The sequence below is a fragment of the Rhododendron vialii genome, chromosome 6a (genome assembly GCF_030253575.1).
Source record: "Rhododendron vialii isolate Sample 1 chromosome 6a, ASM3025357v1".
Lineage (NCBI taxonomy): Eukaryota > Viridiplantae > Streptophyta > Magnoliopsida > Ericales > Ericaceae > Rhododendron > Rhododendron vialii.
This window is the reverse complement of record NC_080562.1, coordinates 42,459,676-42,484,541: the sequence shown is the minus strand read 5'-3', so window position 1 is coordinate 42,484,541 and position 24,866 is coordinate 42,459,676. Positions and strand designations below refer to the sequence as shown.

Here is a 24,866-nt window from a genome sequence, read left to right as displayed (position 1 = left end):
GGGCCGGCCCTGAGCTAAGGCGGACAAGGCGGCGGACTTAAGCCTCCGAAATTTGGTCAAAAATTAGGGCCCCAAATAGGTATACCTATGTATGTAATATATATTTAATTAGTGCTTCTAGCTACCAAAGGACGTAGTTGGCAAAGTGGTAAGTCTAAGTTCTGCTACGCAACAGAAGCACGGTTCGATTCTCAGCCCAAGCAGCTTGCTACCTTTTTCATTCTTATGATTTTGTTTTCCTTTTGAGGTTTTTTTTTTAAAAAAAGAAAACATAGGGCCCTGTTTTACAAGTTCGACTTAGGGCCCAAGAATCTCAGAGCCGGTCCTGGTCACAAGGTTTGACTCTAATTTACTGGGAAAGTTTTGAATAACGAGTTTCCTTAGTCCCCCAATTCCAACAACTGAGTCTGTCTCTAAGAAAAATTTGATTAACAGTTTGAATTTAAGATTTAAAGTTGTGCATGTATCATTATTAAATTTTAAATAGAGCATTAAGAGAGCATTTTCGGTAAGCTAGACAACTTTTAGTAACTATTTTGATGTTAAGTTGTTTTTACTAAACTACAAGTTTTAAAAAATGTGTTGAGTTAGTGGAAGAAAATGTTTTGAACATTTTAATTTAGTAAAAATAACCTAACTTTTGACAAAATAGTTTAGTTTAGTAGGAGTATGAACAATACGCCAATAAGATAATTTTTTTGAATAAAGAAAAAAATAAGCCAATAAACCAATTTTGTACATTCTTCTTTTCATTAAAAAAATTTGAATTTCGATCGTAATATTTTGCTTTTTAGATTCCATGACAAAGCAATAATTTTTAAAAAAATTGACGCAAACTAATAAATATGAAATAATAATAATAAAAGGAAAAAAGTACACCGGAATTATTTATTAGTATTTGGCCAAACAACTCCCGAAGCTAAAAAAGTTGGTAAGAGTCTGTTTCTTTTGAGGATGAATGTTGTTCATACGGCGGCAGCACACAATCCCAAATGCAATGATAGTAAACTTCACTGACCTCCCCTAATGTTTCTGACAAAAATAAAAACCTCCCCACCCCTATTTTACTTGACAATATCTAAAAACTCCCTTCCAACATCTTGCCGTCCAAAACTTAACTGAGCCAAACTCATTTCAGATACGTAGTATCTAAATATTGAAATGTCGAAAATATCCCTCCCTCTTCGTCTCTACTTTTCTCCTCTCTCTCTTCACTTTTCTCATGGTCTTGGCTACAACTATACTTCTACAAATATGTACATACATAGATTAAGACCTATTTATTATGTATTATATCGAAACCCATCTCCCACTTAAAGTAAACTACCAAAAATTGAAATCCTGTTTTTTTAAAAGTCATTCAATCCAAATGTGAAAACCAAATCAAAGGGAAATTTGAGAGTGGACTCTCTCTCTCTCTCCCCAAGGAAGTGATATTAGACTACAAAGAAAAATTTATTTCAACAGAAGCCAACCAAAATCAAATTCAGTACCAATCTGACTTTCTTTATTTTAATACACCCTTAGAAATGTATGTACAAACGCTGAGGTTCTGAAATGCTCAAAGGAAAACAAATAAAACCCATTACTTAGATTGATGAACTGCAGTCTTGATTCTCAATCAACCGATTATCAACCAATTGCGCAAACATCAATAAAACTACCATCGAAATTGCCAAGCAAAAAAACTCAATAACCCTGAGGCGACCCATATGCTGGGGATTTTTCTATTCGGAACAATCCGTTGATTTTTTATCGTTATTTGAAAAAAAAAATTGAGAATCAAACATTAAGAAAACCCACCACGAAAGTATTGACAGAAGATGAAAAAATCAAGCCGATCAAATAGGCATCCCAAAAGGATCTACCCATCATCGTTCGTCGATACTAAATAGATCGATGTTGTCTCAAAACTGGATATCCATATTCAATGTTGTTTGTGTGCATATATACATATATCGACGTAAAATGTCTATTGGAGAGCAAGAGAGGGGTGTCGATGTGGGTTGGGAATCTGGTTCAAGGTGGGGATGGAGATTCTCATGCACTGCCATGGAGGTTTAGATGGGGTGGTGTGGTGGACGGTGAGAAATTAGGGTTTGAAAATTACCGAGGAAATAGATTTTGATTTGGGTGTGAACTGTGAAGATAAGAATGGGTAATGAATTGAGGGTGTTTTGGTCATTTGACCACTATATTTAACACTGTTTGTGGAATTAACTAACCGAAGGGAAAATCTATACAATGTCAGGTAAATAAGGAAGGTCAACTATGATATTTCAAAAACCTCAAGGGAGATTCCTACTTTTGTCAAAAATCTTAGGGGGATCAACGAAATTCAAATGGAAGTGACAAGGCGGACAAACCAAAAGAACTGGTTGATTTCTGGGACCCACAGTCAAATTCCTTTTTCATGTGGTCTTTTGTTTGGCATAGCAGTAGCAGACATCCTCTCTCCTCTGCAGCCAAATCAGATGGGGTGGAGCGGAGGATTTAACGTCATTTTGGAAAACTGCATGCTCATTAATGGCCAGCTGCTTCCTTTTCAGTCTGCAATTGATTCTACCATATCATGTGGCACAGTTTGTTTTAAGAAAAAAACATAGGAGTAATTTTTACACTGCTTTTTTTAATTATCTTTTATTTATTTATATAAATTTACAATATTATTTTTGAATGTGTAAAAAAGTGTATTGGATAAAAAGTAAGATAGAAAATTCAAATGAATAAAGAAAAAAAATATGAATTATAAAAAGAAAAGTGTGAAAATAAATTCTCTTTGCTTTATTAAGATTAAACAGCTGAGCATATCGCAAAACTGAAATTAACCTATGTGTGGCGTCGCAGTAATATCCCATGGGGTCATCTATTAATTTCTCAAAAATTTCAATATGGTAGTAGTAAAAAAAATAATTTCCATGGGGCCGCCCGACCCCACCACCTTGGCTGTGCCGTCGCCTTTGCTTATGTGCATTTCGACTAATACGAGGGAGAGATGAAAGGAAAATGACACAAATAACCAATTTATCCTTTCTAAAACATAATAATAAGTAGAAAGAAAAGTAATAAAAACATGAGTAATATACGAAGACAAATAATTTTTAACACTTGTTTACATTTTCTTAAACCAAAAACACATTGAATCATATAACTATAAAATAAAATTAGTAATTAGTCCGAATGGAGGAGAATTAATGGTCCGGATAAAATGACCGCAAACACATACCAAATTAGATGAACCTGAATTTATCCTTCTATATCCGGGCAATAAAGTCCGAAACAAACATGCAACAAGTGTCTGTGATTAAAAAAATAAAATAATGCAAAAAGTGTCTAAAATATGCGTAATTTTTTTTCCCCACAACACTACGCCATTAATGATACTAGAAAGGAAAATGATTTTCATACTTTTTTTTAAAAATTTATTTATTTTTTTGTTTTTGTTCATATGAATTCATAATATTACCATTGAATGCGCAAAAAAGTATATTACAAAAAAAAAAAAAAGAAGAAGAGCAGGATAGTAAAATTAAATAGATAAAGACAAAAAAAGAGAATATGAATAGTAAAAATGAGGGTGTGAAAATTACTTTCCTACCAAAAATTAGAAACTGTGGCAGCATTAATTTGGACCGTCGATCCCGATGACGTGTGGGCAAATTACCCTGTCCGTACTACTACACTGCGCCTACGTTCTGCTCTCTCTCTCTCTCTCTCTCTCTCTCATTGCTTACACACAGACAACACCACCACGGATAGTGTGAGCGTACCGCATTTGCACCTCCCCCCTCATCGGAAAGCCACCACAGCCTGCCTTCATTGAAACGTATACCTAGAACTGTTATTAGGGCTTTACTTATTTCTTGACTGATAAAATCTGCCATATCCACAATGATGCGAATCGTCTACTGTCCAACAACTTCATCAGCTTCACTTACTCTACTCAGAGCTGCCAGGCTCGGATTCTCATCCTTTCTCTCTAGAACTACTACTTCAGTTGTTTCCTCCTCTCACTCCTCGCCATCTCTGATGAAGTACAGATCCTTAAGTTCTTTTCCTTCTTTCCGATCCATTCGGCGGTGGAGTCACGGTGGTGGTGATTGGCGGTCGCTGGTCAGTCTTAGGGCTCAGATCAGATCCGCCGATCCTGTGATCGAACGGTTCCAGCAGAAGGTCTCTACTATGGGTACGGTTTGCTTCTCTGGACTTGAATTATTGATGGCTTTTTCAGTAATATGCATGAACTATATACTTGATATGTACGCATATAATTAGTAGTGTTCCAACTTTGATTATGACTCTGTGTGCATATATTTTTGGACATGTATGCATATTCCAAGTGCATTTGTCTCTGTCTGTATATTGGGTGTTATGATGATTATTGGATTTATAGAGAAATTTTTACAAGTAAAATTGTTCAAGTATATTGAGGTGTTGGAAATTGGATTTTTGAGATGCGTAGGTATGGTGGTTTTGCGAGATGGTGAGATAAACAGAGATACTCTCCTCAGAGCTGCCAGGCTCGGATTCTCATCCCCTCTCTCTAGAACTACTGCTTCAGTTGTTTCTTCCTCTCACTCCTCGCCATCTCTGATCAAGTACAGATCCTTAAGTTCTTTTCCTTCTTTCAGATCCATTCGGCGGTGGAGTCACAGTGGTGGTGATTGGCGGTCGCCGGTCAGTCTCAGGGCTCAGATCAGATCCGCCGCTCCTGTGATCGAACGGTTCCAGTGGAAGGTCGCTACTATGGGTATACTTTGCTTCTTTGAACTTGAACTATTGAAGGCTTTTCAGTAATCATTACTTGATATATGCACATTTAAAGATCATATGCATGAACAATATGCATGTTAGACTTGATTTTAGCCAATAATGCTTACTGTGTATGCATATAATTAGTGTTCCAACTTTGATGAGGCGACTCGTTACTGTGTATGCTTATTTTTGGACATGTTAGCTCCTGCCTTTGTCCATGCATCAGGAAAACATAAAAAGTTCCAGTTATAATTATTTGGCGAATAAAGCTCCAGACTCAAGATTGCTTTCAGCATATTTAGATCTATATGAATATATGCATAAAATTCTGTTGCCGATAAAAAAGAAAAGAAAAGGTTGTGTTCTTTTAACCTTAACTTAAATTTTTTTCCCTTTGGAAACTTAAATAAAAATAAGTTAAGTTCATCCATTCTTCTAAACTTAAACTTAATTGCCTAATAGATACACAATTACGATTTTGCCCTTCCATTTTCTAGGGTTTCAATTCATTGAGGGATATTTTGGACATTTCACATTATGCCTTGAGGCTTGTGTGGGAAGGATGGGAAATTAGTTGGGTTTAATTTTAGGCAGTGATGCTTAATAGGTATGTTTGACATTGAAGTTGAAGTTAAATCATAATAATAAAAATCTAGTTCGGCGAGGAAGTTGTTATTTTGTGATTTAAGTTGAGTAAGATAATCATTTGAAAGTCGAAAATAAATTGAAAGTCGTTATTTCTTGGTAATTGTAGTCATTCATGTTGTTTAGTAAAGTTGCTTCTTGTATTTTAGTCTGGGATGTGTGGATCGTGATTTTGTACTATGTGGATAAAGCATCATACCCACATGATTAAGTGCATGCACTAGATGAAAGTTTGAACATTAATAGTATTAAGCTTAATGTTCAAATTAAGAGTATTTGGAGTTCCATCTCTGCCGTTAACAGTTAACGATTTTTTTGAAGATCCAATAAAGTTTCGGCTAGCATCCAAAAGAATTTTGCTTAATGTTCAAACCAACACAGATCGCGCACAAATTTTTTGTGGGACTCACTACGGGTCCCACACAAACGAATCGAGCCGTTCTTTAAATGTAACATTTTTTCAAAGGTCCTTGCGAAAAAGTAGCTCAATCCGATACCTATAGGTACTCGATCTAATCATCTAACTTTTCATTCGGCTTCAGTATAATGAAAAGCTAGATGATTGGATCGAGCATCTATAGGTATCAGATCGAGCTGATTTTTCTCGGAGGCCCTTGAAAAAATATTTCACAATCATATGATCAATTGTGGGACCCGTAGTGGGATCCACAAAAAATGTGTACGCGATCTGTGTTGGTTTGTCTATGTCAATAGACTTGTTGAAAAAAATGCTTCTTAAGTTAGTGGGAGCAAATACATTTTTTCTGGGCTTTATGGATATTGGTCAAGGGTTAACGGGTCGATATTCAAGTGACCATATTATGAAGCATTAAGAGGCTACAAATAAAGGTTATGGGGTACTTATAAAGAACCAAGGATTTTAAGTTTACATGCATCCCAATCTTTGTCTCAAGTTGTTATTTTCTATGAATGCAAAAATTAGTGGGAGCTATGCATGGAACTAGATAATATGTAGCAACGGTCTTAAGTTGTCGATATTATATTGGGACCATACTAAATATACTTTGGCTACAGTTTTCTTCTCTAAGATAAAGATAAAGGCTGAATAAAGAATATTGATGTAAAGTACCTCATTAGGGGAAAGTACCTCATTAGGGGAGAGAAAGCTAGAGTTCATAAACACAATTCGTGACCATTGAGCATAAAGTATTGAGCTAGTTATTGCTGGCAAAAAGTTAATTGTTATGTAGTGAATAGGTTTCTTAGCTCATTTCATATTTGTTTTCTCTCTCATATTGATGCTCAATTAAAGTTTTGTCATACTATAAGTGTTCTTAGAGAATAAAGATTTACATGTGTACATAAGGTATAAAGTGTATATAAAGTTATCCATTGGGATAAATAAAGTGGACACTAAAGTCATTTGTAAAGTATTTCTTACACTGTTTGACACTCATAGTCATTTATAAAGTATGGGATAAGCCTCTTACACTGAATGACACTCATAGTCATTTATAAAGTATATCTTATTCGGTCTTATTTGGTACTCGTTGGGAAGTGTCATACAATGTAATACCTAGAAGGGAATGTCTATTAGCTATGGCACTACCGCTATGATTCTTGTTTGATATTTTCTAATGGAGTAATAGGTTTTCAAAACTTTGAGTTATGGGCAGTTTCAGTTGTATGGCCATATAAAGTATTTATGCGTAACACTTAACTTAGTTTTCAAGGGTGTTATGATGATTATTGGATTTATAGCTAAAATTTTTACAAGTAAAACTGTTCAAGTATATTGAGATGTTGGAAATTGCATTTTTGAGATTCGTAGGCATGGTGGTTGTGCGAGAAGGTGAGATAGACAAAGATGGATGTGTTATATTATTATGGTTTAAACTTTAAATTGACTACGTGGTGGGCAATGGTGGTTACATTATTTGTTTTGGACTAGTTTAAAAATTTTCACCTATAATTATTTGTTAACAGGTTATGCCACGTCGTCAATAGTAGCAAACATTTTGAAGAGTGGAATAATTGGCGAAGCTGCGACAGAAAAGAACATTGATTCTGACCGATTAGGAGTATTTGATCGACTTGTGATATCTGGGAGGACTTGCTCAGTGTCGGACATTACAAAATTGCGAAAGCAACATTCGTCCTCAAAGTTTTTAAGCTTTGAGGATTTCAATGTGTGGTACGCAAAGGTCCCAAAGAAGATTAGGAAAAACATGGAAACATTCATTAAGGATCCAGGAAATGCCTTATATATTGTCAACAACACATCCGGTACCTTATTAGAACACCCCGTGATATCATTTTGTTGGGAAAAACCTATTGCTAACTACCTCAAGGCCAACACGGATGGCTCACACAAAACATATCCCGATGGTAGTACTTTAGGTGGTGCTGGATATGTTATAAGGCATACTTCGGGGGAGGTAGTGAGTTTCGGTTTTGTCCCGTTAAGCTTTGCGTTGTCGGGTTTGGAGGCAGAGATGTCAGCATTTTATTTGGTGGTGGTTGAATGTCAAAGAATTCGAGCAAGTCACATAATTTTTGAGAGCGACAGCAAGCAGATTGTAAGAGTTCTCACTAGTTCCGAGGCGCCGAAGGAAAAACACGCTGAGTTTTACAGGTTTGTATTTTGTTTATCTTTTGTATATATGGCTCAGCATGTGGTTATCCCCCAAGCTCCTGGCTCTCCAGATTTTGAGGGAGTTGTTAATAATGTGAAATGGTTTCAAGTATGGGGATCCAAGTTTTTTTTTTTGCGCGTTGTGATAATTAGACCTTATCTTTGTCATTATTATTTGAAATGATTTTTTTGATAAGTGCACAATCTTTTATTAAGCTCCAACCAAGAATAAAGAACTAGGGATAGGCTCCCTTACAAGACACAAATTACAGTAGCTACTACAAAGCAGGAAACAAGAACAACAACCTACCCTATCTATACAGATTGTAGAATCCTATCTGAAATAGCCCCTGCTGCTCACAAATGTATTTGTTTTGAGTGGAGTTTTTCATCTTCCTTCTTGAACGAACCAAATCCCAAATGCCATTTATAATCCCCTTAAGCTACCTGAGCAGGTCCCTTAGTCACAGCACAAAAGATACAAGAATTTCTCTCCTGCCATAACCCATAAACTGTTGCAGCCAGAGTACACTTCAAACTTATGAAGTTGAGATCTCCCCAGATACGGAAGAGGTCTGCACACCATTACCAATTTGATATCTAATAAGAGGTTGGTCTAATTGTCTGAGACCAAGTAGTTTCCTCATAGTCCAAGATGCATCACAAGGCACCTCCATTGTTTGAATTGTTTTGTCCTTTTTCCTCTTGTAATTTTTTATTGACATAATCTGAAGTAACCTTTTATTTAATTTGTGTAATGATTCTTTGGTTGTATTTGTGATGTGTTGTATAGTCTTTTTTTCTAATCCTGTTCTTTTTACTCATTGATAATATAAATTACAGTATTTATATGCTACAAGTTTTGAATTAGTGGTTTTCGTTCTAATCCTGTATGTAGTCTAGTATAACAGTTATAATTGCATCCTTTCCATTGAACATGTCATTTGTATTCTCCTATTTGTTGTATTCTGAATGGCAGCATTTTTGTTATTTATCTATAGGCAAATTTTTGGGGCACTAGCAACTTTTGAGGATTACAAGGTTGTTCACCAGTATCGAGAAGCAAATGTTGTTGCGGATGAGTTGGCGGAGATTGCAACACAAGTCTACCGCGATCCAGAAGTACCTGATTTTGATCAACTTCTCGAAAAGGCTTATAAGCATGAGTTCGATGATTGCATTGACACACCTCGATATCGCATCAATCAATGCAAGAAGAAGTTGCAAGAACTAATTCAGCATTGCTAACAGTTTCTATGGTTTGTTGTTGAGTTTGTGGAAAGTTGCTGTAGATTTTGAAATTTTGGTTATGAGTGACATTGTTATTGACGAGCTGGCTAAGATGTGGCAATCTCTCCTTTGATGATAACTTTTCTATGTTTTCAGGCCCCTTATGAAATGTTGTGTAGTCACACTAAGTGTTGTTTATTGCCTGATGTAGAGTTTATTCACTGAAAACTGCTATTTGATGAGATATGAAATTTTTAGGTATTCACAGATTTATACTGCATGTTTGGTACCTGTAAATTTCGAGGTTGTTTCAAATGGACAAATTTGATGATGAATAGCTTGCTGTACCTAATACCAGCATGATAGTTAATGGTGATTAGGGTGTACGGTACGGTTCATTGGCTGATGTGATACTGTTATTCTTTGAACAACTCCTTTCTTTCAACACTTGCGAAAGTATGGGGAGATTACAGATTCGGTAAAAACGAAAGACCTTACAGGGAATCAAGGGGCTTTGGATTCACAACCTATATGCTGATCCAATATCAGTTTTTGACAAGGTTATTGTAGATACCCGCGTCATTGATGGAAAGCAGGTAAGATTCTTTTGGAACTTGGCGGTTTGAACTGCATGCTAGTGATGATCGATCGCTGGTACAACTCTCTCTCTCTCTGTAATTTAGGGTTGATACACATTCCTATATATATTTAGTCCTAGTTTCACAAATTTTACCCCGAGTACAACAACAGCGCAATTGGACCAACTCTTGCGACACTTATGTGTTCATCTCAAATAAGTAACCCCATTGAGCTGGATACCAAGTTATCAAAAGCACCCAATACAAAGACTACTGAAGAACCATTACTCTCTCTCTCTCTCGGATGCTGCGACTATAATCCTTTTAGTAGCTTTGGTGCCATGGCTGAACAAGAAGTTTATAATGAAGTTGTGTTATTTCCATAAACAAGGAAAAAAAAGAGGTCAAATTAGGAGAAGGTGATACACGACTCCATTATAAACTTCTTGTTCGGTTGGCCATATATTACTTCTTGTTCATAAAAACAACTCTCCATCGATTGACTTTCTGTTTCCTTGACTTAATTACCTTTCGGAAATGACAGACGAGGAGAAGACTGATAACTATTTTGGCATCTATAATTTATCGGGGTGGACACATGAGATTTCTGATGTTAATTTCAAACTCTGGTAGTGAGGAAGAACGACATGCACCTACTTTCTTATGTCTTGAATTTCTTGTAGTGTCTTTTAGTAGTGATGGGATAACCTTTCATAGTCAAAGATATTGGTAAATTGGGTGAGAGAATTATCGATGGCTAGGGCAGCTCTTCTAAACTCTAAGAGTGTGTCCAATGGTGGTTGGATAATTGCTATAGGTATAATTTTGCACCAAAAAGTGCTTTTGCACCAAATTATACAACCCCATCTCCAATGGTTGGTTCTATTTTAGAACAAAGCAGGTCCAAATATTAACTAGCCTTTCCTCCACCTCATTTTCTTCTACTTTCCCATCTCACTCCCAAGTATTGTATGGGCTCGGGACCACCAAAACCAAGGCTGGCGGTGGCCGGTACGATCGGGAAGGGACATTAGAGTGAGGAGGGATCCATGGCTTCCAAAGCCCCCTCTTTTTAGAGTTAATCCTGTTACGCCTTCAGTGAACGGATTATTAGTAAGTGCGAGGATTTGATCGATTCCCGTTACTACGTAGACCTCCAACTTGCCCCGAGTTTATATCTCTCGGATGTATAGGGATTACCTATCAGATGAATAAAATCCCTCTTTATTCTTCTGCCAAAAAAAGAATGATGTTAGTTAAAACTATATCAATATTTCAATCGTCGTTATTCCTCAAAAAGCATTTGGTGGAGGAAAACTTGATAAATCACTGCAAAATCCATTAAATCCTAATATGATTACCATAAAAGCCTGTTTGGTTTGGATTTTGAGAAAGGTTTTTAAGAATAATAAGAGAGAGACCGTGAGCATGGATCCATTTAAGTTTCACTTTCATCTTCCTTTCCCTCCACCAGCCTTAATCCAGCTTTAGAATTCTTACATTTCCTCAAAAGAAAAAAGGCCCTCCTTTGATTCTCCTTCGTTAACATGGGAAGGGAAATGATTTTCACAAAATGATACCAGATGAAATACACTTCACAATAAGCCACGTCCATATGACATAAAATGTACACCATGAATACTAACAGAAGTTTGATATAAATTGAACACCCTGAATACCATCACAAGTTGAAGTAGCCACGGATACACACAGAAAAAAGTCACATGTTCCCCGGACTTAGCATAGTTTCCGAATACTTATATGGATCATTAGATACTTCCATAAGAAAAATACCCAAACGCAAACAAACATCACAAGTTGACATAACAACAGGTTCCCACCAATAAATACGGCCAAATACAACATACAACTTCCCCAGACTTAGCATTGTTTCTGAATACCCAATGACACGACGACATAATTCCAAGTATCCATCCCATATGTTACCTGAAAATTTTGCGGAAGACTAAGTTATTAGCATCAAATGTTAAAAAAGTACCAGTAGCCTTCTGGCATTGTGGTTTGAACCCAACTCTAAAAGCCTCTAATTGACACCAGATTGCCAACTGAAACTAGAGAATTCATGGACACTGTTCACAACTAAGATACAAAATGAAATACCTTAAAGATGAATGGCATTACATTGTAATGTGGAACAGTAGGTAAATTGAAACAAATTCTAATGGAAATTCACTATCTCCTAATTTATTTATGCAAAATCCCTTCAAAGAGAAAAACGGAATATGTAAATCAAGTAACACATTAACTCAAACAACAATCCATGTTCCACATGTGAAAGTTAGTGGCATCCCTGAAAATGTTCAAAAAACAAAAAGGTTTCTTCATAGTTTTCTTTTTTGATAGGCAAGGCTTCTTCATTGTTTCACATTAACTAAACACCTTTTAATGATTAACTTTACGTATCCTTCAAATGACTTCCAAAGTTTGATCTGAATTACATTTTCTAACATCTATGCATATTATTGTCTTAACATGATAAAATTGCATACTCATGTCATGTGCAGTGATCACTAGTGAATACAAGCACCTCCCCCCAATCACAGCCAATGTCAAAAATCATCAAAAGCTCATTTGGCACCCTACGACCCTTTGCCTCTAGGTCTTCGCAAATGTTCAATTTGCGCAACATACCTCTTTTAAACAAAACCAATAAGATGAACTTGGAAAAACCATACAAAGGAAGCTAGTCCAGGTATGGATGTCAGACTCGATATGTATCTCGGAAACCTATGTTACCCGGACTCAGGTACGGGTGCATATGTGACTAGGCATCCGACTCACTAATTTTCCCAACTATATGAGCCGAAGAGTCAGCTAGAAAATTGGACAAGGGTACTGGGTTACAACACTAGTAATGTAAACATTAAATTATAGTTATGTTTTAGAGACTTTCCCACCAATAAATATAAGGGATAATTAATCATATAAAGGTTAATAGTTTCCAAATGCTATTGATTTGCTATCAGTTAATAATCATAAGTTAGGCCTGTTTAGGATTTTGCCCAAGTCCAACATACCTACCCACATAACCTCTATCTGTACAAGTATATGCATATATTTGGGCCAGTTACAACTTATTCTTCTTCGCAGAAAATCTTCCGGAGCTCCCTTCTCTGACCAGAGGTTGCTGTGTCGGACACAGATCCCGTGTGGCGTTGTCAAAATGGTGTCCTGCCGACACGGGTATGGCGCCCTAAACTGGAGACTCAGACGTAACACAGAAGCAAACAATGAAACATCCGCAAATGACAGCATGCCTAGCTTGCTCCATAATGTGTTCCTTGAACCACGAAACTAACCTCACTGAATTTAACCAGAAATGAAAGCATTAAGCAGTGGCTAGGTAGTAGGGACACGGATAGGACATGGCATACATGTATGCACACACCCACACCCACACCCACACATGCATATAGGGGCCGGTTCCATAGACACAACGAATAAACACAACATTTGACACAAGTTTTGTGTGGGATCCATTTTGGAGTCCCACGCCAATGATCGGAACCATTCAATATGTTTAGAACATGTTTTCTTGAGATCCTGTAAAAATATCAACTCATTCGGATACTGGAAAGGGCTTGATCAGTATTTGTCCCTAAATTTGATAGGGTAAATGAAACGACCAAGCCGATCAAGCCTTGCCAATATCTGAATGAGTTGATTTTTCACAGGAACTCTTAAAATCATGTTTTTAACGAGAGATGGAGATGAGAGGAAATAGTAAGGAAAAAACTTGTATTGCCTTTGGAGTATCGTTTGTTCTCTTTTTACTTGTACTTTTTTCATTTCTTTTGCATCCATAAACATATTTTTATAGGAGAGAGAGACAGAGAGAGAGAGAGAGAGAATTATAATATATTGATTTTTTTTTCAATTATTACAATTTACTTTTTTAAGTATTATAATTTAACCATATTATGAATTGACCGCGTGTCCTTGCGCGTGTACACAATCTTAAATGAAGAAAATTAATTGGACAAGCCACGTGGCATGTCACGTACGTATCTCCACCGCATCCCCGTGTCTGATACGGAAACCCCTTTTGGCGTGTCGGTGCTTCCTAGACTGTGGGTAGTATTTATATAATGCATACTGAACCTGATAAATGCACCCTAGGACAATTACTACGGAACACAACAGGAGAAGTAGTACAACTGGCTAAATCTCATCAGGTGACTTCTTCATAAAAACTAGAGATACAAAATGGGGTGACTTGGTTGACGAAGTTGTTTAACAAGATTATTATGACTCGAAAGATGCCCGACGAATGGAGGAGCACCTTAGTACCTATCTATAAGAATAAATGGAATATTCAAAGCTGCAACAACTATAGAGGTATTAAATTGATGAGTCATACAATGAAGTTGTGGGAAAGAGTTATTGAGCATCATTTGAGGATGGTGACTACGGTGTCAGAGAAACAGTTTGGATTCATGCCTGGAAGATCAACCATGGAAGCTATCTACCTATTAAGGCGATTGGTAAAAAAACACAGAGCAAAGAAGGATCTCCATATGGTTTTCATAGACTTAGAAAAGGCTTATGATAGGGTGCCTAGAGATATCATATGGTGGGTTCTGGAGAGAAAGGGAGTGGCCAAAGGGTATATCGAGGTGATTAGAGATATGTATGAAGATGCCGTCACTACCATTAGATCACAGGCTAAGAAGCACGGATACGAACACGGGATACGGATACGATACAGATATGCAGATACGTGAACAAAACAAATGATACAATACGTTGAATATAAAAGTAAATAAAAAATATATTATATAAAATTTTTAATTCCTAAAATTTCATTAATGATTCAAGTTTTTTATTACACAAGTTCACCATTTCACATGGCGAGAGGGATATATTCACGTATAGTTATATATATAATTGTGTCTATATAGTATATATATACATACACACAACGAGAGAGAGAGAGAGAGAGAGAGAGAGAGAGAGAGAGAGATGAAAAACTTACAAAGTTGTCGAGAGAGGATATTGTCGGTGTGTTTCTGGTGAGGGAAAAAGAAAAATATAATCCTACTTGCAATTTTAACTCATATATTTTAAGTAATAACATATTTACCCTTGCACGTATCCGAAACATATCTGAGCATATCCAACACATATCCGCGTGTATCCAAAACATATCAGATACGTATCCGGAGTGCATCCGAGAGTATCCGCGCGTCTTTGAAACGTATCGGGATACCCAAAAATATTTCTAAAAGCAGGATGCTTTAAAAAGCGTATCAGATATGTATCCGGAGAGTATCCGAGAGTATCGGTATCCGATACAGATACGATACGTGATACGGAGGCTAAAATAGAGTATCCGCTGTAGGATTGCATCACGGGTCAGCCTTGAGCCCGTACCTCTTTGCCTTAGTTGTGGATGAATTGATTAGACAATTTTAAGAGGATATCCTATGGTGTATGATGTTTGCAGATGACATTATCCTCGTAGATGAAACCGCTAGAGGAGTTAATGCGAAACTAGAATTTTTGAGGTAAGCATTAGAGTCAAAGGATTTTCGGATAAGTAGGAGTAAAACTGAGTATACGGTATGAAAGTTTAGTGGTACCAGAAGTGCGCATGAAGAAAGAGTGATGATCCAAGACCAGGAGATATCAAAGAGTGATCATTTTAGGTACTTAGGATCAATTACTAGTAGAGATGTAGAGATTGTCAATGATGTGACCCATAGGATCCAAGTGGGGTCGCTCAAGTGGAGGAGCGCTACTGGTGTACTATATGACAAGAGGGTACCCACAAAATTGAAGGGAAAATTCTATGGAACTGCCATCAGACCAGCGATGCTTTACGGGACAGAATGTTGGCCTATTAAGAAACAATAGGTGAGCAAGATAAGTGTGACGGGAATGAGAATGTTGAGGTGGATGTGGGTAAGACTAGACGAGACAGGATTAGAAATGAAATGGTTCGTGAGATGGTAAGTCTAGCACCTATAGAGGAGAAGTAGAGGAAAAATAGGCTAAGGTGGTTTGGGCATGCCTATCGTAGACCAGGAGATGCAGTACTTAAGAGAGAGGATAAGATAGCTTTGGGTAGCAATGTTACGGGGAGGGGTAGACCTAAATTGACATTAGATGCTGTGGTGCGCAAAGATATGAGTATAATGGGTTTGTGTGAACAAGTGGCCATTGACAGAGCTCAATGGAGGAAAATGGTTTATGTAGCCGACCCCAAGTGATTGGGGACATAAAGCTTGGTTTGATTTGGTTTAAGGTTAGGCCCACACAAACCATTCAAAAATTGTGCTCATGGAAATATTCATTCAACCTGTATACCTCTTTTGTATACCTCTTTTATGAGACTGTAACTCAATTAAAACTCCAAAGAAGATTAGAGCCAAGGATCAAGCAAACAAGAAAAAATCATACGTGTCACTAGGATGTAAAACAAATCAAACAAATTACAGGGAAGATTACAATGTAACAACTAAAAGTGCAGTTTTCCTTGCCACCTATAAGGAAGTAGTATTCTTAGTTTTCACGTTCAAAGAAATGAATGAAAACATAATTTGAACCAAAAACAAAAGGTACAGTCTACTTTCAGATAAAAGGCGCGCACAGCCGGCCCAGGCACAAGGCCCACAAGACCTGGGCCTTGGGGATGCCTAATTTTTGGGGAACTCCAATTTTTTTTAGTATTTGGGTTGGGTAGGACTCCTTTTAGGAAAGGCCCAAACCAAGTTTCAGAAGCAAGGCCCAGTTTCTTGAGCATTGGTATTGAGGCAGTAGGACTTTCTACTTATAAAAAGATTCTTTGTCTTCATTGTTTCCTTCAACTAGCGATATGGGACTATATGTGGGAGGGTTGGTTTTGTAACTTGTTTGTCCCACATCGACAGAGCAAAGGCTCAATTGGCAAAGTGCTCACCTATAAAGCCCTCTACTCCATCTGTTGCACTTGCTTACAGAGTGGTTGCACATGAAAGCAACGCGTGGGTAGCAAGTATCGGAATTAAAATTAAAATTGTTTTGAAGGAAAATTTCAAATTTTGAAATATATATATATAGCAGGGCGGTTCTGAGGACCCCTAAAAAAACCTCTAAAAAAACCCCCAAAGTTCCCGATCGAATTTTGATGATCCGAGCTGCTCAATGTAATCAGATCGTGATTTTAAGGGTACTTGTGAGAAATCAGTAAAAAAAATGAACGGGAAGGGCTTCATCCGAACAGTTTTTTATTGAACTTTATTGAACGGTTCAATAAAAAACTGTTCAAATCAAGCCCTTTCTTTTTTTTGCCAATTTCTCACAGGCACCCTTAAAATCACGTTCTGAACACATTGAGCGGCTCGGATCATCAAAATTTGATCGGAAACTATGAAAATAAGATTTGGGTGGGTGGGGGGGGGGTTTCAAGGGTCCCCAGAACCGCCCCGTATAGTCAAGGGGATTTAATACTATAGTTTTGGCTTCCTCTGATTGTTTATTTTTTTTCCGTAAAAATTGTCAAACATTTAGGGCACCATTCTTAGAACAAGCATTGGACACCCAAATATCTTGGGCCGGCCCTGAAGGCATGGATATTCATCCCAGCAACATCCCACAAAACATAGTTCCATGTATCATGTAGACTGCAAATCCATCACGCGTAGTGAACCTATGAAGCACCGACACCTCTAGAGGTCGAAGTGTCGCAGTGTCCGGACATGGGGACACGCAGGGGACACGTGTCCAACATGTCACATGGAGGGTCCAATAATTTAATTTCAATTTTTGCGGGGGACACGGCTGGGGATATGACGGGTCAAACTATAATTTTTTATAAAACTTTAGGGGTCAAGCTGTAATTTTTTACAAATTTTTGTTATTACTTAAATATATAAATAAAACAAGTAAATATACACGTGCCGTGTCCCCCGCCGTGTTCGTGTCCCCAATTTTTTAAGAATTCCTGTGTCCCCGTGTCAGTGTTCGTGCATCATAGACGAGTACTAAGTTCTACTCTATGAAGCACCAACACTCCAAAGGGGCGCCGTGTCCACGTATTGAACACGGGGACATGCCCAAATACGTATTAGACGCGCCACATGGCGTGTCCAATAAGTTTTATTATTTTTTGATAGGGGACACAGTTGGGGACATGCCGAGGACATGGCTGAGGGTCAAAATGTAATGTATTTTAAATTTTGAGGGGTTAACATGAAATTATTCAAAATATTTGGGTTAAACTGTAATTATGCCTATATTTGAACCATGTTAATCTCATACATTCATATAGGACATGTCTTCGTCAATGGACATGGAAGAAAAGAAAAAACATATATACGTATATATGTTTATTAATATATATATATATATATATATTTATTTATTTATTTATTTATTTGTACACGTGGCGTGTTTCCCGCCTTGTCCGTAACCCCATTTTTTTAGAATTACCGTATCCGTATCTGCATCCGTGTCCATGCTACATAGGTTCTACATGCAGCGATTGAAGCAAAAGAATATTGGATATACGAATCACAAAAAAAACTGATCATGAGACAAGTCATCCATCATGTAAACTGAAGCAGGAAACCAGGAAGAATATAAACAAAGTCTACATCACACAGCTTAGGCGAAAACTTGAAATACATATATAAATAATCCCAACCTTCAGATAAAATGCTTCAGCAAATCATATGCCCTTTATACCTCTCTTGATCAGTAATGCAAACCGCCCATATGTCTTGGCTGATAGAAAATCTGTGAGAGATTTTCTTGTAGTAGTCTTCTTCGGAAGAAAGGAAAAAGCCATGCCAGAACAATATGGATAAGAAGTTACACGAATGCGCGCGGGCATAAGTGGAGACCCGGGTCGGTAGAGTCTCATTGGCGCAAGCGCTGTCTCATTCATTTTGTTAGGAACTGGATTCTGTTCAAATAACACAGAGTTGCTTAGTTACATAGTCCAGTAAAGTGGAAATGTTGAGATATATCACCAAAACTTTACTTTGCACATTTGACGCCAAAGACAAAATGAGGAAGACCACAAGACATACATTCCTATGATAGTTCCTCTAATTCATACTGTTAAAGCTTAAAAATGAGGCTGTGACTCTACATTCTAAAATAAGTTTTTTTTTTTTGAACAGCAAAGCAAAAATTTTATTGATAGAAAAATGATTACAAAGCAAACACAAGTTGTCAAGAAACCAACAGAAAAGCGCCCAATGGGCCTAGCCCAGGTCACCTAAGGGTCTAAATAGGGATAAATATATCAATAAAGTCCACAAGAAACCCAACCCAAATACAACAAATAAGCCCAAAACACCGAAACCCAAGCCCAAAAACTAAAAGGCATAGCCCATAGACAACATAGGCCTACCTGGAGACCAACCCATAGACAACATGGGCCAGCCTAAATAGCAACCCTACCCACCACCAACGGCTGCCACCTGGAGTGAGATGGGCTCTGGAGCCCAGGGAACAAGCCCCTGTTGCAACCTCGAAGAACGGCCCAACCACCCCACAACAGGCCGCCCCACCACAACCCGCCCACAGCCTCCATCACCACCTTACACCAACAACAAGCTGCCACCAAAAAACCCACCACCACAACAGTCACCGACGCCGCTGCACCTAAAACACCTCTCTGCCTCAAACCCCAAACAACCACAGCCACCATCTTCAAAGACCTGCAAAACAAAACCCTAACCCCAAAACACCCCATCACCTACCGAACCACCCACCGCCGGCCACCACCATGTAGAGAGCCAACCACCACCGATGCTTAGGCATTCACGCGGGCTGTCATGCTAGAGTCTAGTGGTTCTTCTTAGCATAGTTAAAGCTTTAACCTCTGCTAATAGGAAAAAGTAATGGAGGCAGAAAGGAAAATAGCCATAGAACAGTCAAGAATGGAAGAAATCAACATTGTACTACAGTCGAACAACTCGGCATAGACAACCCAGAATTCTACCACTAGCCGAGTACAATATCTTAACTAAACACAGGCATCCAATGTTACCAAAGGCCAAATAGTGGTCAGGAAGTTGCCATTCAGAATACAACATATAGGAGAAGACACAAATGACTTGTTCAATGGAAAGGATACAATTATAATTGTCATACTAGACTACATACAGGATTAGAAATGAAAGCCACTAATTCAAAACTCATAGCATATAAATACTATAATTTATATTATCAATGAGTAAAAAGAACAGGATTAGAAACAAAGACTATACAACACATCACAAATACAACCAAAAAATCATTACACAGATTAAATAAAAAGTTACTTCAGATTATGTCAATAAAAAATTACAAAAGGAAAAAACATTTTAAACAGTCATATAATGACAAAGATAAGGTCTAATTATCACAATGCGCAAAAAAAAAAAAAAAAAAACTCAGATCCCCATGCTCGAAACCGTTTCACATTATTAACAACTCCCCCCCAAATCTGGAAAGCCAGAAGCGTGGGGGATAACCATAGGCTGAGCTGTATATACAAAAGATAAACAAAAAACAACCCGGAAGGAGTTACTAAAGCAATGGCTTTTCATTACATATTCTCCTCACGTGCACACAGTCAATCAGGAAAAAAATTTCCATATGCCCGACCTTCGAACACATGGTAGGCCCAACCAATGCGTGCTTGCCATGTGTTCACCTTGCCGGAGGAAAAAGGGACAAGGCGAACACATGGCATGCCCGCGTTGGTTGGGCCTACCACGTATCCCATAGGCCGGGCCTATGGAAAAATTTCTCGTCAATCAGACTTATAGTGACCCAGTTCCATTTAACTCACGGAGAGCTAAGATGGTTGGACCTCTAATTATCTGAAGACACAAACTCTACAAGGAGGACAAATATTTCTTACCTTTTCTGCATAAAAATTGCCTGACTGTGCAGGGACCAGCATGCCAACATCCTTTACTTGACCCAAAAAATCTCTCCTCTTTTCTGTAAAAGAAAAGGCATACAAAATAAGATATAGGTGCAATGAAATTAGTAATTATTCTTTTATATAGAAGTGACTTTAGTCAAACAAAAGATCAACTAACTACCTAATCCTTGCATTTCCAGCTTGAACTTCTCATGTGCAATGCCCAGAGCACTATGTCACAGAAAATGCCCATATATTAGAAAAATCAAGCTTGTTCATGACCAAATCACATAAAGAATGAATAGTATAACAATTGCCTTTGTTCGGTTCCCATCTTTGAAAAATATTTTTGATGTAATGAGTGGAGAGAGATAGATAAAAAAAGTTATTGAGAAACGTGCAGAGAGAAAAATGGGTTTCTCAAAGATGGGAACCAAACAAAGAGATGAAATTCAAATTGAGGAAATGAAAGAAGTGAATGGGTTCCAAAACCAGTCTATGTTGCTCAAATCAATGTCCAAGCCCTTCAAATTGAAACCATTTTCCTCGAGCAGAAACGTTATGTCCTTGATCACTTCTTGTTCAGTCATCTGCAAGGAAACAAAGTAAAAGCTACTTCACATCAGGCCTAACTAGAAATCGCCAGGCACTGCTATATTGGTTATAAAATAGAAGGATGATATGATTCTCATGTGATCACCCAGTTTCATTTTCCAGTCAGTCCCATAAACAAACACAAATGGAAATCATAAGTTTGATAACAACATACTTCACTTCGTACTGACTGAGCATATGCTTCAATACAATCACCAGCTCTCTCAAACACTTCAAGCAATTCCAGTGCAGATGTCATCACTAGCCTCTTATCCTTAAAAACGCTAGCCCACTTACCTCTCTTACCACATCCCGTTAATTTTGTCTCGTCGACATGCATTGACGCAGTCTCTTCAGATATGAATTGGCGGAGATGCATGCTTCCTTCGAAAGCAGCCATTACCTTTTCCCTTGCCACCATCAGCAGAGCAGCCATCTCAATGAGTTTTCCCTCCATGGCATAATAGTAAAAGACGTCATCAACCCGCTTTGTGTTACATGCAAGCAACCTACTGACTTCAAGTGGTACTCTCTGACAGTAATGTTAAAATATAAGCAACATTAAGAATTATTTCCCCCAAACCAAAACCAAAGCAGATATCACTACATATTGGTTTAAGTACATATCAGTTCAATAAAACAAAACACACCATTTTTGGAAGGCAAAGTAAGATGATCAACTTGAAGACAGGATCTTTTGGAGTCCAGCCACCTAGGGATTCGTGATAGCTGCTCATGCATAGAAAGTACAATCAAACAAAAGGAATACTGCATAATAATAGTGTTCACTTGATTTTGTTTTGTTAGATCCCAAAAAAGCCGAGCAAAAAAACAAATTTGATAATGTTCTACCTCAACTTTTCAAGGGCAACATTGAGAGGCAGCAAGCCACCCCGTGTTATTGCCATAGCTTTGCTCTTTAAGTCAGTCCGAGCTCCGTAGCGCAGAAGCAAATCAACCATACTGTAGGACATTTTATTTGTTGCAACATGCAACGGGCATTTTCCAAATTTAGGGTCAACACTAAGCTCCATTGGTGGACCCACTTCTCCTTCAAGCAAAGCAGTGACACAATTTACAGCCCCCTTACTACTGAGATAACCAAAAACGCTCTCACTACTTCGATACGATCCTTCCATTAGCTTTATGAGCCCATGCCGATCATCTAAGCGGGCGATTTCCAAAAGCTCATCCTCAAAACGCAATCCATTATCATCATCACTCCCCTCGTCTTCGTAATGATCATCATCACTCCGTTCGTCTTTGTTGTGATCATCATCACTCCCCTCGTCTTCGTCGCGATCATCATCACTCCGTTCGTCTTTGTTGTGATCATCATCACTCCTTTTGTCTTTGTCGCGATCATCATCAACAAATCCCACCTGTCGTTGTTGGCAAGAAAACATCAAATGCACATACAAGTACGCGAGGAAAGATGTAAATTTCTTTCTATTCCAATACATACCTTCGGCATTTTGACCAACTAAACCTTCAGCATACAACAAGTATCACGTCTATGGAGACTTCCCTACATAAACCCACAATATTAGAACATCCCTAGAAGGGGCAAAAAAAAAATTAACCTCCAATTTAAATTGTACCCAAAAAAAAAAAACGTATGTAACCAAAAAAAAAAAAAAACTTCGATTTAAAGTAATGTAAAGACATTATATACTGGTTGGGGGCCTGTTCGTTAGAGGTATATATGGAGCCCGGATAGCAATTAAAAAAATGGGAATACGAATATACTTTTTATTTTACATTTTTCCACACAAACATACCGAAAGCGAGAGTGAGAACGAGGCCAGATCAAATACAAACACACAGACACATATATACATATCTACATACCGAGAGAGAAACAGCGGGAGACATACATACGAGAGAGAGAGAGAGAGAGAGAGAGAGCGAGCGACGAGCTGCTGTCTATCGTGAGAGAGAGCTGCCGATTAGGTTTAAACCAGTCGATATATACGTTCCTCTGTCTGTTTTTTTTTTTTTTTTTTCTATCTCCACTCCTTACTTTTTTTTAGTAAATTAGAGCATCTCCAGCCTTGACCCATTTTAAGAATCAAATTTAAAAATAAGACAAAAACCACAAAAATCTCTCTCCAATCTTTGACCCAAGCCCTTCCCTATTTTGGATTTTACCCATTTTTTTGCCCAAATCTGAGATAATTTTTGCCTTGACCCATTTCTCCAACGGCTAATTAGAGAGAGAGAAAGAGTGAGATGTGTAAAATTTGGGTTTGATGGTTAGAGACGTGTCTACCCAAAATGGATTTTTACCCAAAATTTGACTCAAATTTGAGGAAAAATATGGGTGAAGGCTGGAGATGCTCTTAGGAGTGATTTTTAGCGCCAGCGGGTATATCCTACGTGATACCCGCTTAGAGCATTCAAATCGTCTGATACACTTTTAGATAGTTCAGATTGAAATTTCTCTCCTCTCACTCCAACACTTTCTCTCTTCTTTTTCTCTCTTCAAATCTGAGCCGTTCAAACACGCAATAAATGGCTCGGATGCGCGAGTGAGCATCACGTGGTACCTGCTTAACACTGAAAAATTTTCCCCCACTTAGAGCATCTCCAATAAAAACTTGATTTGGTATTGTGCGTTCCAATAGGTAAACTCAAACCCAAGCCCAAATATACACAAATTTGAGTAAAAACTTCATTAATAGTAATATTATAAATTTGAAGGCGTGAAATTTGCCTTAAAAATTTTGAGTAATAAGTTGAGTCTTAACCAAATTTGAGTCTAAATTTGAGTAAAACTCAAATTTGATATAGGTTTGGGTAAGGAGTGGAGAATGGTTTTGGATGATTTTTACTCAAATTTGAGTTTGAATCAAGATTTGAGTAAAGAGTTGAGATGCTCTTATAGTACTAAATTTGAATTTAAACTCGAATTTGGTTAGGCACAATTTTTTTTTTTAAAAAATCACACCTTTAAATTTACAACTTTGCTATTAATGAAGTTTTTACTCAAATTTGTGCATATTTGTGCTTGAATTTAAGTAAAAATATGAGTAAAAACTTTATTTGGCAATGTGTGCTCCAATCAGCATCTCCGCCCTTTACTCAAATTTTCACTCAAATTTGAGTAAAAATATAAGTAAATAATTCATTTGGCATTGTGTGCTCCAATTAGCAAACTCAAATTCAAGCACAAATATGCACAAATTTAAGTAAAAACTTCATTAATGACAAAGTCATAAATTTAAACGTGTGAAATTTGCTTTTTAAAATTTAAGAGTTTGAGTCTAACCAAATTTGGGTTTAAAATTCAAATTTAGTATAGGTTTGGGTAAGAAGGGAGGAGGGTTTTGAGTGGTTTTTACTCAAATTTGAGTTTGAATCAAAATTTAAGTAAGAAGTGAAGATGCTCTAAGACAAGATATACGTCTTTTACATGTTTAATTGCGTTTGAATCCCAAACTTTAAGTAAATATATTTATCCAAAAAAAATAAAAATTACAGATACACCCACGCTGTGTCCCACATGTGTCGCCCTATCCCCCTCAAAAAATTAAACAATGACTTAGGGTGTGTTCCAATAATTAAAATATATACTTATTTTTCAAATAACTATTTATTT

The 24,866-nt window shown here is 37.4% G+C and overlaps 2 protein-coding genes across 10 annotated transcripts; one reads left to right on the top strand and one right to left on the bottom strand.

The window, feature by feature from the left end:
- Window positions 1-3,745: 3,745 nt before the first annotated feature.
- On the top strand, window positions 3,746-9,488 carry LOC131329705 (uncharacterized). Its single transcript, XM_058363031.1, has 4 exons — window positions 3,746-4,186; window positions 4,463-4,750; window positions 7,348-7,996; window positions 8,998-9,488. The coding sequence occupies exons 1-4, from the start codon at window positions 3,892-3,894 to the stop codon at window positions 9,242-9,244; spliced, it is 1,479 nt and encodes a 492-aa protein (XP_058219014.1). The 5' UTR covers window positions 3,746-3,891; the 3' UTR covers window positions 9,245-9,488.
- A 1,955-nt stretch (window positions 9,489-11,443) lies between these two features.
- LOC131329706 (uncharacterized) lies at window positions 11,444-23,235 on the bottom strand. Of its 9 annotated transcripts, none has more exons than XM_058363039.1 (11): window positions 23,117-23,216; window positions 22,731-22,793; window positions 22,582-22,647; window positions 22,118-22,551; window positions 21,916-21,994; window positions 21,441-21,797; window positions 21,164-21,261; window positions 20,853-20,902; window positions 20,666-20,748; window positions 18,452-18,712; window positions 11,444-11,751 (listed from the first exon to the last, which is right to left on the bottom strand). In XM_058363039.1, the coding sequence occupies exons 2-10, from the start codon at window positions 22,737-22,739 to the stop codon at window positions 18,476-18,478; spliced, it is 1,413 nt and encodes a 470-aa protein (XP_058219022.1). In that variant the 5' UTR covers window positions 22,740-22,793; window positions 23,117-23,216; the 3' UTR covers window positions 11,444-11,751; window positions 18,452-18,475. The 9 variants fall into 9 exon arrangements, with proteins under 9 accessions (XP_058219022.1, XP_058219023.1, XP_058219024.1 ...); XM_058363040.1 differs by having other exon boundaries at window positions 22,612-22,647; window positions 23,117-23,214; XM_058363041.1 differs by having other exon boundaries at window positions 22,612-22,647; window positions 22,731-22,788; window positions 23,117-23,193.
- Window positions 23,236-24,866: the final 1,631 nt, after the last annotated feature.

Excerpts from the sequence above, each read along its gene's own strand:
- LOC131329705 (XM_058363031.1), top strand. The coding sequence starts at position 3,892 with ATGATGCGAATCGTCTACTGTCCAACAACTTCATCAGCTTCACTTACT. Across the intron at positions 4,187-4,462 it reads GCAGAAGGTCTCTACTATGG|GTATGGTGGTTTTGCGAGAT; the intron begins GTACGGTTTGCT and ends TGAGATGCGTAG. Across the intron at positions 7,997-8,997 it reads AAACACGCTGAGTTTTACAG|GCAAATTTTTGGGGCACTAG; the intron begins GTTTGTATTTTG and ends ATTTATCTATAG.
- LOC131329706 (XM_058363033.1), bottom strand. Across the intron at positions 20,903-21,163 it reads GATTTGAGCAACATAGACTG|TGCTCTGGGCATTGCACATG; the intron begins GTTTTGGAACCC and ends TCTGTGACATAG. Across the intron at positions 18,713-20,665 it reads GCAATTTTTATGCAGAAAAG|AATCCAGTTCCTAACAAAAT; the intron begins GTAAGAAATATT and ends TTATTTGAACAG.